The sequence below is a fragment of the Vombatus ursinus genome, unplaced genomic scaffold (assembly GCF_900497805.2).
Source record: "Vombatus ursinus unplaced genomic scaffold, bare-nosed wombat genome assembly UNPS02014781.1, whole genome shotgun sequence".
NCBI lineage: Eukaryota > Metazoa > Chordata > Mammalia > Diprotodontia > Vombatidae > Vombatus > Vombatus ursinus.
This window is the reverse complement of record NW_020954559.1, coordinates 38,510,703-38,526,516: the sequence shown is the minus strand read 5'-3', so window position 1 is coordinate 38,526,516 and position 15,814 is coordinate 38,510,703. Positions and strand designations below refer to the sequence as shown.

The following is a 15,814-nucleotide window of genomic DNA, read 5'->3' as shown; positions in this document are numbered from 1 at the left end:
CCACTAGAGAGAGGTGAATCTATACTAAAATATGACATGAATTTAAAATACCAAAAAGGTCCTGACTCTGGCACTAACTAGCTTTGTGACCTTGGGAAAGTCTCATAAAATTTTTCTTTGAAATCATTTTTGTAATTTAGTATGATTAGCATAACTTTATTTTTTATACTTTCTTTTCAAAGTGGACCTCAGTTTTCACATCTGTAAGATGAGGGATCTGGGCTAGATCTATTATTTGAAAATTTATCCCTTTTATTATGAATTAAACAAGCATTGACATTTCAATAAACAAAAACTGAAAAATGGATTGTATATATGAAGCTATGCACTTCTATTAACATATAGGTTTTAAATATACTCATTAAATTTCACAAGATAGTAATAAAGCTTGTCTGTGTATCCTTCTGAATTTCCTTCTTTACTCTTTTGTATATTTTTAAGTGTTTTCCTTAATGATTATCTTTTTTTTAGATTTTCTGATTTAGTTTTTGCTTCTAACATCCTATAATTCTGTTTTCTGTGAAATATAGATATATTTAATTTCTTGGTAAATATCAAATGTATAATCAGATATTTGTAATCTAGAAGATTGCTGTTATAATCAGTATCATTTTATTTCAAATGAGAAGATTCTAATCACTTGATTTATTGAAAATATTTAATCCTTTTGGTGAACATAAGACCTTATTTCTCCTGTTTGCTTTTCAAAGTTAATAAATTGACTGTGAATATTTTTGTCTCTCCTTTCTTCTTTTTCATTTGCTTCTCTTCTTTATTTTATTATTGCAGAGAAGTACACTCATCTCTGATCATAGGCTCAGATAAGTTCAATAATTATAAATGCTTATATGAGAAAGTCTCTTAGACCATTTGGGAGAGAGGGTAAAATGGCAGGTTGTAAAGAAAAATATGATTTTTACACTGCTTAGGCTACCATTAAATAGGATTCCAGATAATTTTGTTTCACAGACTTTAAAAGGGGATTTCAGTGAAATTGATATAGAATGGGAAAGGGGATAAAAAGGATCCTTCTAGCAATGAAAAAAGACAGTGTACTAATTTTGCTCCCTGAAAAAAAAAATCACCACCTCTCAGATATGCTTCTGGGTTGTCTCAAAAAAGCCATCAGCAGAAAGGCAAAGGAAGATAGTAATACAGTAGAATCCAACATCCTACCTGACTGCTCTGACTGATGGAGAGAGAAGGTAAGGAAACATAACTGCAGCATCCAAAAGCAGCCCGCCATTCTGATTGTCCAGGCTAGTTCAGTGGAGTCCAGCTGCATATCAGTGGGTCTTTCAGGAGAGTTAAGCAAGTAAAGAAAGTTCAAAGTTCGAAGTTCACTGCCATTGGGGTAGGAGGGAGTGAGAGAGGAAGGAAAGAAGACTGTTGGTGTTGCAGGGTGATCAGCCAGTAATCTCTTCACTATCTCCAGTTAATGTGCTTGTTAACACGTTACTTATTCAGCATCTGTGGACTTTTGTTTACATACACCAGGCAGCCCCTTGGATCACTCTATCTTTGGCTCATTTTGCTCTCATCCAAAACCTCTGGAAAATCTTAGAAAACAGCTTAAATCTAGCTCATGTCTAGGTCTTCACTGAGGTGGGTAAAAAGGTCCCAGCCTCTGTGCAAGCACTAAATGTAATAATGTATATATTGAGAACAGGACAGCTTTTTATTCTATCTCACAGAAAAAACAAGAGACTGTGGTGAGGACAGAGAATGAGTTTGAGGAGTTGGGTAAAAGGGAGAACTAGAAAAAATAGGAAGTTATGGTCAAATAAATTGTTATTGTTCTTTGTTCTTGAAGAGGACCAATGACATCAGGAAGGTGATTTCTTGACTTGCAAGTGAACTGGATTTAAGTGAGGTAGGGCTGTGCAAAGTCATCAGCCTCACTCTCTCCTCCAAAGTCATCTGAGTCCAATGGCAAGATATAAGTCAGGATGACTGAAAATGGCCTTGGATGCAGTGGAAGACTTTGGCCTTTTTAAGCTGAAGTCTTTCCTAGGTCTCAGTTTGTCTGAGGCAACAGCCATTTAGTGGCTAAAAGCTAGGTAAGAACTGAAGCAAAAGATAAGCCTCAGATACTTACTAGCTGTGTGACCCTGGGCAAGTCACTTAATACTGATTTTGTTCCCCATTTCCCCCCAAAAAATGAAAGTTGGCTACTCAGTCAGGAAGATGTGGGTTGAGGCACTATCAAGTCGCTTAAATGCTCAGGGACCATATCTTTTAAGAAAATATCCATTTGTAAAAGCCAATTGATGTTAGTTGGCTAAATGGAACTGGAAAGCTAGTCAGTGGGAACTGGGAAACTAATCAATGTCTAATAGCAGGAGGAAACACACCTGGAAGTGGGGCTCAAGCCTACTGCATTAGAGAAAGATACCCTTACTCATCAGAACCCTGAAGGGGAGATGTAGGCAGCCTGGCTCTTAGATGGTGAGTGAATTTGCTGCATATACCTCATCATCAATTCCTTGGAATCATAATTGTTCTTTCCATTAATCAGAATTCTTAAATATTTCAAAATTCTTTGCTTTTCTGATGTTGTTGTTATCATATAAATTATTCTCCTGGTCCTGTTCATTTCATTCTGCATCACTTCTTATGTTTTCCCAGGTTTCTCAAAAACCATCTCTTTCATAAATCTTACAGCATCAGTATATCTTTATTTTTCAATTAACAAACATTTCTTTTTGGAGAGCATCCATCCTCTCCAATCTTAAAGGAAAAAAAAATCCTTGTAACAAACATGCATAGTCAAGCAAAACAAATTCCTACAATGTCCATGTCAAAAAAAAATGTATGTCTTTTTCCACTTTTTGATTCCATCACCTCTTTGTCAGGAAGTAGGTAACATAGATCATCTTCAGTCCTGTGGAATCATAGTTGCTCATTGCATTGATCAAGAGATCTTAAGTCTTTCAAAGTTGTTTGTCTTTACCATATTCTTGTTGTATAAATTGTTCTCTTAGTTCTGCTCATTTCACTTTGTATCAGTGTGGTACAAGTCTTCCCCAATTTCTCTGAACCTATCGCTTTTGTAATTTCTTTCACAACAATAGTTTCCCATTACATTTATATGCCACAATTAATTCAGTAATTCTCTAGTTGATGGGCACTTTCTTTGTTTCTAGGTCTTTGCAATGACAAAAAAAAGCTGCTGTATTTTTGTGCGTATGACTCCTTTTTTTCCTTTCTTTGATTTTGCAGTAGCATAAATCTAGTAATAGTATTAGTAGGTCAAAGGGTATGCACAATTTAGTTAGTTTGGGGGGCATAGTTCCAAACTGCTTTCCAGAATGGTTGGACCAATTCACACCTGCACTAACAATGCATTAATGTGTCTGTTTTCACAGCCCCTTCAACATTTGTCACTTTTCTTTTTTGTCAATTTTGCCAAGCTGGTATATATATGAAATAGAACCTCAGAGTTGCTTCTAAATAACTTAACATATGCCAGGCACTGTGCTAAGTGTTAGGGATACAAAAAAAGGCAAAAGATAGTCCTTGCCCTCAAGGAGCATACAATCTAGTTGGGGAGAAAACGGGCAGTGTGTGGAGCATAGACATGAGGAAAGACATAAGGAAAGACATGAGGCAAGGAATCTTTAGAAAACTATTGCAAATGCCATTTCTCTATTAGTGATTTGGAGCATTTTTTCACATGGATATTGACAACTTGAATTTCTTCCTTAGAAGCTGTCTATTCGTATCTTCTCTATCCATTTATCAGTTGGAGAATAGCTCTTACAAATTTGAATTAGTTCCTTATAAATCTTAGAAATGAGACCTTTATCAAAGAAATTTGCTAACAAGAATTTTCCCCTCAGTTGTTTCCTTTTTTAGTCCAGCATATCTTTTAAAGCCTATTACACTTTATTTCCATAACATACTCTATAGAATCCATCTAAACCGGCTTACTTGCCATTTCCTGTTCATCATTCTATCTTGCCTCTATGGTTTTGCATAAGCTTTCTGCAATTCCTAAAAGGCTTTTCCTTCTCACCTCCTCCTTTAGACACCTTTAACTCCCTTCAAGGTTTAATACAAGTGTCACCTCCTTCAAAACACCTTTTCTGATTCTCCCAGTTGTTAAACCCCCATTTCTCCTTCATAGTGTATTCATTTTGTATCTATTCTGCATATTCTCATCTGTCTGTATATCTCTCCATCCCCTACCCCCACCCCAGTAGAATGTGTAAGTTCTCAGTTTTGTATGTCTATCTCCAGTGCAGTGCCTTCCATTGTACTATACTTAATAAATGTTTGCTGATTGATTGAAGGTTGTCATTGCCCATATATACCCCTTCTCTGTCTAGAAGGTACCAGTTAGATCCTGGAACTCTTAAATTTTGGGATTCTTAGAGAAAGGCAATCCCTAGTTCTACCCAAGAAACTGTTCTTCTTTTGCTAGAAGGCTGAATTCTTGGATTGCACTGCCCAGGAAGTGTAATTCCGTCCTCTCCTCCCCCACTCCAGGAGGCTGTGGTTTAGGGACTCTCACCACTTGGACCACAGTTCCCCTTTCCATCACTGCTGCATGACTGAGAACATTTGCCTCTGCCACTGCTTTTTCAGAGCTGGGTCCATTCGAGGGTCTTGGTCTAGGAATTCTCTGTCCCAGCTTCTAAAATCTCTTGGGCTGAAGCTGCTATCTCTGGGACTGAGTGGGGATTACTCATTTGTCCCTGGGGGCGACCTGTGCTGATAATGCACAGGTATCTGCCAAGGACCAAAGTCTACTCTCAGATCTGTGGTCTCTGATTGGTGCTCAGGAAAGGGAAAAAGACAGCTTAAAAAAAAAAATTTCACGAAAACCCAGAGGCTGTGACATCCTTTTATATGTCAGCTCAAAAGGGTGGCTCCTGGCTGCAACCACCTGGCCAAACAAATCATATCTGATGCCCAGGAAATGTCCTTAATCGTTTCCAGAAAGTTTTCAATGGATAATGCCCAAACTTTCATTGTGAGATGCTATCAAGTTCCATGTGGAGAAAACACAGTACAGTGGAAAGAGTCAGAACAGCTTCATTCAAATCCAGTCTCTCCTATTTACTCTCTGTGTGATATGGGCAAGTTCCTTTACCTCTCTAGGTTTTGGTTTTGTCATCTGTAAAATGAGGAAGTTGGAGTAGATAAACTATGATGTTACTCCCATAAATCAATGATCCTATGGTGAGAGATCACCGTGGTGTAAGCTTGTCAAGTTGATCTCCTAATCATCTTCTGTACACAAAAACTAAAGACTGGAAATTCAGGATCATTCTAAAATGACAAGGTAAGGTAAACAACTGATCCATACATACAAAAATCACACACAAATAAAAAGCAATTTAGAGGGTTTGTGAATTTGGGTTTGGTTTTTTTTTTTTGGCAAGGGACAAAAATCTTTTAATTTCTTCCTCCAAACATCTCCTCTTTACTCATACAGTCACAACCTTAGTTCAAACCCCCCCACAACCTCTTGCTTTGAACTATTACGGTAGTTTTATTTTTTAAATAATATTTTCTTGATGTATTTTTTAAAACACCATTATGGTTTCTTCCAGTATCATTTCCTGTCCCAGAGAGTCATCCCATATAATAAATGTTTTAAAGAAAAAAAAAGAAAAAGAAGGAAAAATAAGCATAGCTGATCAATATATCAAAAAAGTCTAAAAATATTTTCAATGTCCAACATTTGTGGACCTCCTACCTCTGCAAAGGGGTGGGATGGGAGTATCTTACATATCTCTTCTTCTGAGCCATGCTAGTTTTTAATAAGGCATCATTCATTTTTGATTTTTTTTTCTGTTCCATTTATATTGTTGTATATTGTTTTCTTGGCTCTCCTTCATTCCACATTCATTGACTTTATGTCTGAATCATCACTGCTCGTCTTCTTTACATTCATCCTCAAGACCTAAGGAAAGTTTACAGCATAACCCAATGCACAAGACTTTCCCAATGACACATCCAACAGGGGGCACACAAACACGGACATGCAGGGAAAGCCAGCAAGAAATCAAACTAAAGAGATTCCTTGCCTCATGTCTTTCCTTATTTCAGTCTATGTTCCACACACCGCTTGTTTTCTCCCCCGTTAAATTGTAAGCTCCATGAGGGCAAGGACTGTCTTGTCACTTTTTGTATCTTTAGCTATAACACAGTGCCTGGTATATACTAATCAAAGGCATATCTCTATTCAATAAATCTAATGGCTTCCCATGACCTCTAGGATCAAAGATAAACTTCTTTGGCATTTAAATTTCTTCATGGCTTGGCCTCTACTTTTCTTTACCTGTACATTACCCCTAACACATTACTTCTCTCTACATACTTTACAATCCAGCCATACTTGCTGTCTTCATACACATAATTCTCATCTATGAGCCTTTACAATAGCTTTCCCCATGCCTTGAATGTTCTCCCTCCCCACTTTGCCCTTTTAAAATCCCAGGCTTTCTTCAAGACAAAGTTAAAGCTCCTCCAAGGCCTTTCTTGGGTCCGCAGCTGCTGTTACCTTCTCTAATATTACCTTTCATCTACTGTCAATCTTGTATGTGCCTATTTATGTATATGTTTTCTCCTCCATCAGAATGTAAGCAGGTGCGAAGGCTCTTCCTTTTTCCTTCCTCTCTCTTTCCTCTATTTCTCTATCCCTTCTTTCCCTCATTTTCTCCCTTACCTTCTTTTTCTTTTTTTAATTTTATTTCATTTTTTTCTTTTGACTACCGCCTCCTTCAGTCCCTGCTCTCTTCTATTAGCCCTTTCCCTTTTCTTCCCCTTTACCCTTACTGCTTCTTCCCTCCCTTCTATCCCCCCTCCCTTTTCTTTTCCCTTTTCCCTCCTACTGCCTATAGGGCAAGTTAGATTTCTATACCTAATTGATTATATTACTCCCTTCTTGAGCCAAATCTGATGCGAGTGAGGTTAAAACAATGCTCATCCCCCTCCTTTCTTTCCCTCTGCTGTAATAGGTTTTGTGTCTTTTCCTATAATGTAATTTACCCTTGTCTGCCTCCTCCTTTCTTAGTACATTTTCTTAGATGAGACTAATCCACTTACCTGGATCCATTTAACCTACTTGATTAGATTTTTTTTATCATTACATCAAAGTCAACTTATATCCATCCCCTTTATGTATACTCCTTCAATATGGTATAATAACAATACAGTTCTCAAGAGTTGCAAATGTCATTTTCCCTTGTAGGGATGTAAACAGTTTGCCCTTATTAACAACATATTGTATCTTTCTGACCCATTTACCTTTTTATGTCTCTCTTGAATCTTGTACTTGAAGATCAAATTTTTTATTGCACTCTGGTCTTTTTATCAGGAAGGTTTGGAAGTCCCCTATTTCACTGAATATCCATCTCCTCCCCTGAAAAATCATGCTCATTTTCGCTGGGTAGTTGATCCTTGGCTGCAATCCAAGCTCCTTTGCCTTATGGAATATAATGTTCCACGCCCTACGGTCTTTTAATGTAGAAGCTGCAAAGGTCCTGTGTAATCCTGACTGTGGTTCCATGATATTTAAATTGTTTCTTTCTGGCTGCTTGCAATATTTTCTCTTTGATCTGGTAGTTTTGGAATTTGACTATTATATTCTTTGACATTTTCAATTTGGGATCTCTTTCACCACCTGGTGAGCGGTGGATTCTTTCTATGGTTATTTTACCTTCTCGTTCTAGGACTTTAGGGCAGTTTTCCTTTATGATTTCCTAAAAGATACTGTCCGGGCTCTTTTTTTCATCATGATTTTCAGGTAAACCAATAATTTTTAAATTGTCTCTCCTAGATCAATTTTCCAGGTCAGTTGTTTTACCCATGAGGTATTTTACATTTTCATCTATTTTTTCATTTTTTTGTTGCTGTTTGACTGATTCTTGCTCTCTCATAGAGTCATTAGTTTCCATTTGTGCAATTCTAATTTTTAACAGATTGTTTTCTTCTGTTAGTGTTTATACTTCTCCAATTGACCAATTGTATTTTTAAGGGACTTGTTTTCTTCAGTGTACTTTTTTTTCCAACTGGCCAATTGTATTTTTTAAGGACTCTTCTACCTCTGTCATTTGACTTTTAAAATCCTTCTTGAGTTTCAGACCAGTTCATATTCCCTTCTGATGTTGCAGATGTGGGTTTGTTGATAATGTTATCCTCTTCAGAATTTTTGTCTTGATCTTCACTCTTCTCATAATATGAATCTATCGTATGTTTCTTTTTAGTCATGGTGTTTCTTTATTCCCTGGCCTCTAAAGAGATTGAGCTCTCCTGCTGGGGAGCAGAGGGCACTGACCCAAGCTTCTTGTATTGGGATCCTAGGTCTTGGCCACTGGCTTTGTGCACTGGGGCTTCTTATGTTGTCAGTTGGAGGCTGTAGGGTTCTGGCAACTTACCTGGTATTGGGCTGGAATCAGCAAGGCTGGAACTTTCGGGCAATTCTAGTTGCCTGTTTTTCTTTTCGTTTAGCATTCTTCAGCTCCTTTTAGAAGGGTGCCGCAGGGTGTTTATCTGCCTGGGGCCCCTTGCAGAGCTGCCTCCCTTAGTTCTGCAGAGGCACTGGGAGACTCCTTTGCCATAGAATGTCGAGGCACCTGGTGGTTTTCTGAGCTGGTTTCCACTAGTTCCCTTGCTCTCACTGAGGCACTCGGAGATCCTGGTGTTGGTGTTTGCCTGGGCTTCAGGATCTCTTCCTGATTGGCAGTTGGAGGCTGTAGGGTTCTAACAGCTTACCTGGTGTTGGGCTGGAATCAGCAAGGCTGGAACTTTCAGGCAACTCTAGGTTGATTTATTCAGCTCCTTACAGATGAATGCTACAGGGAGTTTATCCACCTGGGGCCCTTTTGTTGTACTGCTTTCCTTATTTTTGTTGAGGCACTGGGAGACTGGTTTGCTGTAGAATGCGGAGGCACCAGGATTTCCTCCTGGTGTGCTAACGTGGGGCTTTCCCCTAGCTGGCTGGGGCGCCTCCCCATTCTGTACTGCTCCCCTTCCCCCAGGGTAAGAGGGGCTTTCCTGTTAATCCCTCAAGCTACCTGGGCTACTGCTCTGCTGCTCCCTGTCTTTCTTCTGGTTCTGCTGTTCCAGGGTTTTTTCTGGGGTAGTATTTTCTGGGTTTTCAGAAGTTAATAGGGGAGGGTGAGAGCGACTACCTTTTTACTCTGCCATCTTGGCTCCCGGAAGCGGAAGTCTCCTTTACCTTCTTTTTCTTTCCATTTACATTATTTTTAGTCACTGTGTCTATTGTTTTGCTAAGCTACTTTTTTTCATGGTTGCCCATCTTACCTAGATTCTCTAAAATATAGCACAATTACCTAGCATGATTTCTTATATTTTGTATATTATTTCTTCTTTTCTTTCTTCTAAATCCCCAGTACTTAGCGTGGTGCCTAGCACTTAGAAAACCCTTAATAAATGTTTGCTCATTACTTGATTGAATAGGTCAGATGAGAGGAGGAAATTTTTTTTAAAAATTCAATTCATCACTAAAAAAATTCAATTCATCCACTTAAATATAACAAATTAGAGACTATGTTTCAATTCCATATTGTGGAAGTTCAGGAAGAGGAGGAAAGAAGGGAAGAATTCCAGGACAAGGAAAAGCAGAAGCAGAGAGGATCATCCAGGAAAAAGAAACAGAAAAGGAGGAAGATCTAAGGGGAAAAGATGGGAAAAGAGAGAGAAGCAGAAAGATGGGGAGGGGAGAGATAATAAGGGTGAAGAAGTGGACCTTTTCAATCCACCATCAAATTATTTTTTCCACTTTTCTAATTTCTACTTTGTGCCTGTCCTGCCATAATTTGTAGACAATCCTGTTTTCCTCACTTGGGTGATCTTTCCATTTTTTGAAAAATGAATTTTTCCTCTCATTGGCTTGTCTCTTTTAATTTTGCTGTGTTACTATACTCTCCATGTGGGCTCAGTATTTTCACCTTTAGCATCAATTTCTCCTTGGCTTCTAATCAGAAATTTTAAGAAAATTTCTAATCATGTGATTTACTAATATCTAAAATTTTCATTTTCCCCCAGTTCCTAGATTTTGTTATATTTTCTTTTTCTAAAACTAGATAACTGTGTCATAATGAGTTTCTTTGTTTTTTTATGTCTTTTACCAGGATGTGAAATTTCGTTAAGTGACTGGACCACAAAGAAAAACTTCCCCTTTGCTGGAGCAGCACACCCATCTTGTGGATTTTTAGGGTATTAATGCTAGGTACTTAAAAAAATTTTTTTTTGCCACTATGGAAATATGGATTTATACATACGTATACACATGCATACATACATACATATACACACATACACACAGTGACATATATATACAGATACATAAATATATGTATATATATATATACACACACATACACATACATATATATCCTATTTGGGGACACATTAGCTCATGCTAACTGATACACAGAAGAAAAAAAATTAAATACAAATGAATGAATATAAAGTTAGCTTGTCATTGTGGATAGAGAGGTAGTGCTCAACCAGGAAAACCTGAGTTAAAATCCCACCCTGACCACATACCAGTCATGTGACCCTGGTCAAGTCACTTAACTGCCCAGGGCTCTAGGCAACTCTCTACAACCATAAATTGCAGGGAGACATTGACCTGCATTGTTAGAGTGAGTTTTCTCATCTCGGATTTCTCTTCAGTAACAAAGTCACAGGTGTAGTCCCTATCTCTCTAATATATAGGGAGAGGTCCCCAACAGAGAATTAATTTTAGAAAACTTTTCAAGAGCCAGATAAAATTAAGCAAAGTTTAATAATTTCCCTTTCAGTCAGCGTTTTCCTACCTTTTCAGGTGAGGATCCTCAGAAAAGTCAACAGATAATTAATATGTTTATATTATTTCTTTTTTCTTTCCTTTTTTTGCAACCACATTACTCTTGGACTTTTTGATCTTATTATTCATCTTCAACATCTCCCAGGCCTAGTTAACCTCTCAACTCTCTTATCTTTCCACTTATTTTGAAAAGTCAGAATAACTAATAATTCCTCTGACCTGGTTTTCCCAGTTTAATGTAGCTACATATACCTGGAAGGATCCCTTCTTTCTCCAATTTCACTACATTGCCCCAATTTTCCCCTTCAAAGAGCCCCCCAAAGCCTACTTTCTTAATTTTTCTTATTAGCTATTGTCACATTTACCCTCTATATGCAAATTCAAAAACATTAGTAAAACCTATGTCTTATACAAATGTTTACTCATTTTATTTTGATCTCACTGGGTTTCTTTTGTATCTAGATATTTATCTTTCTTGTGCTAAATTAGACTTCCCTAAGCTTATCTTGATGTTGACTTTTGCAGAAGCAGGCACCAGTCTTATTTTGTATGGTAAAAGGTTTGGCATAGGCAGTATGAGAGCTCAATAAATGTGCCTTCTTACCTTTTTTGCAAAGTTAGAAGCTCTACAATACCACAGATCTGAAGAAAAGCTGAAAAACACCTAGATGATAGAGGAAATCACAATAGGAAAAAGCACAGGACTTCCTGCTAGTCAGCTCCAATCAAATTAACTTAAGAGGGTACTAACATCAAAATGATTAATTTTGTTCTTCTTTAAATAAACCTAATTAATAAATGGAGAAGAATTAAGTGATTACCCATTAATGAAAACAAGCAGCATGCAAAGAAAAGCTCATGTTGAGGCAGAGAAAAAATTTCAGTCGTCTCTGCTGCACTTAATAAGCTACTATGAATTAGAGGGTATTCAGCTCTTAGACCTTTACCAAACATGACTGGATTAAAGTTTTTCAAGTTAGAGGACTGAAAAGAGAAAAATAGAAAGGAAGAAAGACGAATGGAAAAACAAATCAATTAATTGGTCTTCTGATCCACTTAATACTACAAAGGCAGAAAAAAGACCATCAATGGTGAGACATTCAAATGTTTCACTCAAAGATCTGATAATGAGATGTATGATTAAAATAATTTTTTTCTTATTTGGCCCCAGGAATGAATTGTTTCTTTCTCATAGCCTGCGGTTATATTTGACTTGGGATAAAGTTGAGGGCACTGCTTTATCTCACATGCTTTCTAGAGAGAAACAAACAAAAGTCTGAATAAACCCGTTGCCTAAAGTTTCACAAAGAAAACTTTATTTTTTATTTTTTATTTTTAACTTAGTAGCACTCCCCAGTTGATGAGTGTCTAGTTTGTTTACAATCCGTTGCTACTAAAAAATGTTGCTGTACATATTTTTGGTGTATTTCTTTCTGTCTTTGATCTCCTTGGAGTGTGCCTGGTCATCGGATCTCTGGCTCAAAGCAAATGCGTGTTTTAGACACGTTTTTCACATTACTCTAAATTGCTTTCCGGAATAGATGGATCAATACTCAGTTTCACCTACATTGTATTAGTATACCTATCTTTCTATAATCCCTCTAAATACCAAAGAAGCAGGTTTTCTCAGGAAAAGCACTCCTTGCCCTGTGCTCTTTCCCTTGCAATGCTTTCCAAAGTTGCTGGTGGCAGTATTTGTACCTATGTACAAAAGTCAATATTTGTTATCCACAAATTGGGGGCAACTCTTTTCTTTTCTCTTCATTTCTTTTCTTTTTGAATTGGGAGAAGGTCTCCTCTTTAAACCTTCCTTCTAATACTAAGAAAACATTTTCTAATATCCTTCTGAACCACAGTAATCAAGTAAGTTATTAGGTCACCCAATACACCAAGTGCTCCAAGAACCCCATCCAGTAATTCAGACCCTTCTATAAATGTAGCAAAAATTTATAGGGCGGCAGGAATTGGACTCACACTACTCTTTGGGCTCAGTGCAGTGTTGATAACAATGTTGTGGATTATACTGCTCAGTTGTTGTATTTTTTTTTTTTTCCATCCTCAACCTAGAAAACTTGAAATTCAGGATTTTTGTTATTTGGAAAAGGGTTGATTTTCTGATTTCTCATGGCTGTTCCCATTTCAACCAATGTTTGGGTCAGCTTTGTTTTCTTCTGCCTGGACTTGGGAACTGGATAAGTAGCAGATTATGATTTTCAGTCAGTGTAGTGTAGCTCATATTACTTTCATTCTTTATGTCAACCACTTGATGTCAGCATATCCACAGTACCTGATAATTAAACATAAGCTGGAACTTAATCTGTAAAATTTAGGTTTATTGACTGTTATTGTCCCATTTTTCAGCAAGGTCTAGCGTAGTAGTTCTCAGCATGTGGGTTGTGGGAGAACTAGAGGGTATTCAAAACCATATATAAACCAGTCATTTCATTAAATGGCTCAGTATGATAAATAAGCTAATATCACCTAAGGTCCTTTCTAATAATAACAATAATAGCTAACATAAAGCACTTTAAGAGCTTTATAAATATCTCACTTCATCCTCATCACAACCTTGGAAGATAGGTGCTATTATTATCTCCATTTTACAGATGAAGAAACTGAGACTGGGACAGGTTAAATGACTTGCCCTGGCTCACATACCTGGTAACTGTCTGAGACAGGATTTGATCTCAGGTCTTCCTGACTCTAGTTTCAATGCTCTAATCTACCGTAACACTTAACTGCCCTCCCAGCTCTAAATAGATAGATAATAATATGTCTTGAGCATGTTCAAGTATCTCTAGGCTCACTATTCCAGAGGCAGTTAATGTAAAGAGAATGGCAGAGGGTCTCACCATCTAGTGCCTTTTGAATGCACTTCCAGCTATGCCACCAATCAAAAAGGCTCCTGCAGACTGCCACCAGCTCCAGAATGTTCCAAAGTCTTTCCAAAACCCTTCCAGTACAAGTCACCACGACTCCCTAGGAAGCAGACTTCCCGACCTCTTCCAAATAAGGGAATTGCATTGGTGGCACTCTGGGAATGCTCAGAAGGACTGAGTTCCCAAGCTAGTCTCCCATTACAAAATAAATGAATTACTATTTTTTACTATATTTAAAAACTATTTTTATATATTATTACATATTATATAAGATATATGTTATATATGATTACATATTATATATGTTATATATTGTTTATTATATTATATAATTTATATATGTTCGTGTATACTATATATTTTATATATTTTTACTACATTTCTACTATTTTTTTTACTATTTTTTGGAATATATGTTGTGATTCTCAAAATACAGATTCACTTGGAAGCAATATTGAATTCACAGTAGTTTTTTACCGTTAAGAAATACTCAAAAAGTTCCAGTGACTCCTTGTCTTGAAGATGAAATAAAAACCCCTCTCTTAGGATCCCTTTACAACATAGATTTTAACCTACCTTTCCAAGTTTATTGAATATTACTCCCCTTCAGCCAAACTGGGCTGCATACTGTTTGCTGTACATAACATTTATTTCCCAATTCTGTGCCTTTTCGAGTGCCCCCTTCCTGAAATGCACCCCCAGCTCACGTCCACCTCACTCTAATTTCCTTCAGTTTAGGTGGAACCTTGTACAGGAGGTCTTTCTTAGTCCCCACAACTGCTAGAGCCTTCCCCTCTAATATTGCCTTCCAGTTACTGTGTAGGTATTTGATAATTTGCATGTGCTGTCCCTCACTAGAGTGTAAGCTCCTTGAGGACAGGGACTATTGATTAAAAAAAAAAGTTTACCAATTACCTTTGTACAGTTATCCCTTCCACATTGTGCCGCCCCCCCCCCAATCTGGAAAATCTGTTTAAAATTTTTTGCTTCTCTCTTTGTACCAGAGTAGAATTCTGAATTTTTTTCTTTTATGGGGTGTTTACAGTACCTTAGTGTAAAATTTGGGTTAAGTATTTGGTCATAGGCTATATTATACAAAACTATACATATATTTTATGCATTTCTGAGTTTCTAAACTTTTTCTGTTCTCTGCTGGCCTTTGCATGTCATCTACAGCTTCCACAAAACTCCTCCCAAATTCCCATTTACTTCCTTATGCCATCCTAGATATATCGAAACTACAATGGGGAAAATCATGATGTAGAAGGGATAACTGTGTATGTTGTTTCATTAATAGAATGTAAGCTCCTGGAGGACAGAATTGACTCATTTTTGTCTTTATCTCCCACGTACACAGTTATAGTGCCTAACACTATTTAATATTAGCAAATGCTTATTGCCCAATTGGCCAGTTCCAGTTGGGTTTCTAGTGAGGTTGCTCCTACTATTATTCACAGAGGTTGTTTGTCCTTCATTATCCAGGAGGACCATGACATCAGGGAGGTGATAACATAACATACAAGTGAATTGGATTTAAGTGAGGGAGGGCTATGCAAAGTCATCAGCCTCACTTTCTCCTCTGGAGGCATCTGGGGCCAGTGGCAAGATATAGATCAGTCCTTACTATAATTTTTTGTGGAAGGTAGGGCAGATATCCTTGTTTTATAGATGAACAAACTGAGGCTCTAAGACCCAAAGTGATTTACTTGCTTCATGCTGAAAAAGTTTTAATACAAAAAATCAGGGAGACATGGGCACGTTAAAAAAAATATTTAGTCCTCTTTCAAAATGAGTGTAGAGTCAACCTTCCTTTGCCAATGATTTCTTAATAGCATTCTGGGAAATGGAATACTCCCTCACTTTGATTATTATTGATTTTTCTGTATTGACTTGTTTATATAGGAGTTTTGTCCCTCTAATGACCCTGTTTGGGATCTTTGTACTAGAACTTTTAAACTTTGCTTAGAAAAATTGTGTAAAATGCAAACTACATGCAAACCCTGTGAAAATAAATTAGGGGATCTATTTTTCATAATAACTTCTTCCTTCTTCTTCTTCTTCTTCTTCCTTCTTCTCCTCCTCCTCCTCCTCCTCTTTTTTTTCTTTTCCTCCTCTTCTTCCTTTTTCTTCTTCTCTTCCTTCTCTT

The 15,814-nt window shown here is 37.3% G+C and overlaps 1 protein-coding gene across 2 annotated transcripts in view; it reads right to left on the bottom strand.

Annotated features, from left to right (window-relative positions):
• LOC114046289 (vitamin K-dependent protein Z-like) overlaps positions 1-1,309 on the bottom strand; it is a 31,182-nt gene extending 29,873 nt beyond the window's left edge. For both annotated transcript variants that reach the window (XM_027866585.1, XM_027866586.1), the window contains exon 1: positions 1,177-1,309. In XM_027866585.1, the coding sequence (XP_027722386.1) occupies positions 1,177-1,285 (109 nt within the window). In that variant the 5' untranslated portion in view covers positions 1,286-1,309. The remainder of the gene's footprint in view (positions 1-1,176) is intronic.
• Positions 1,310-15,814: the final 14,505 nt, after the last annotated feature.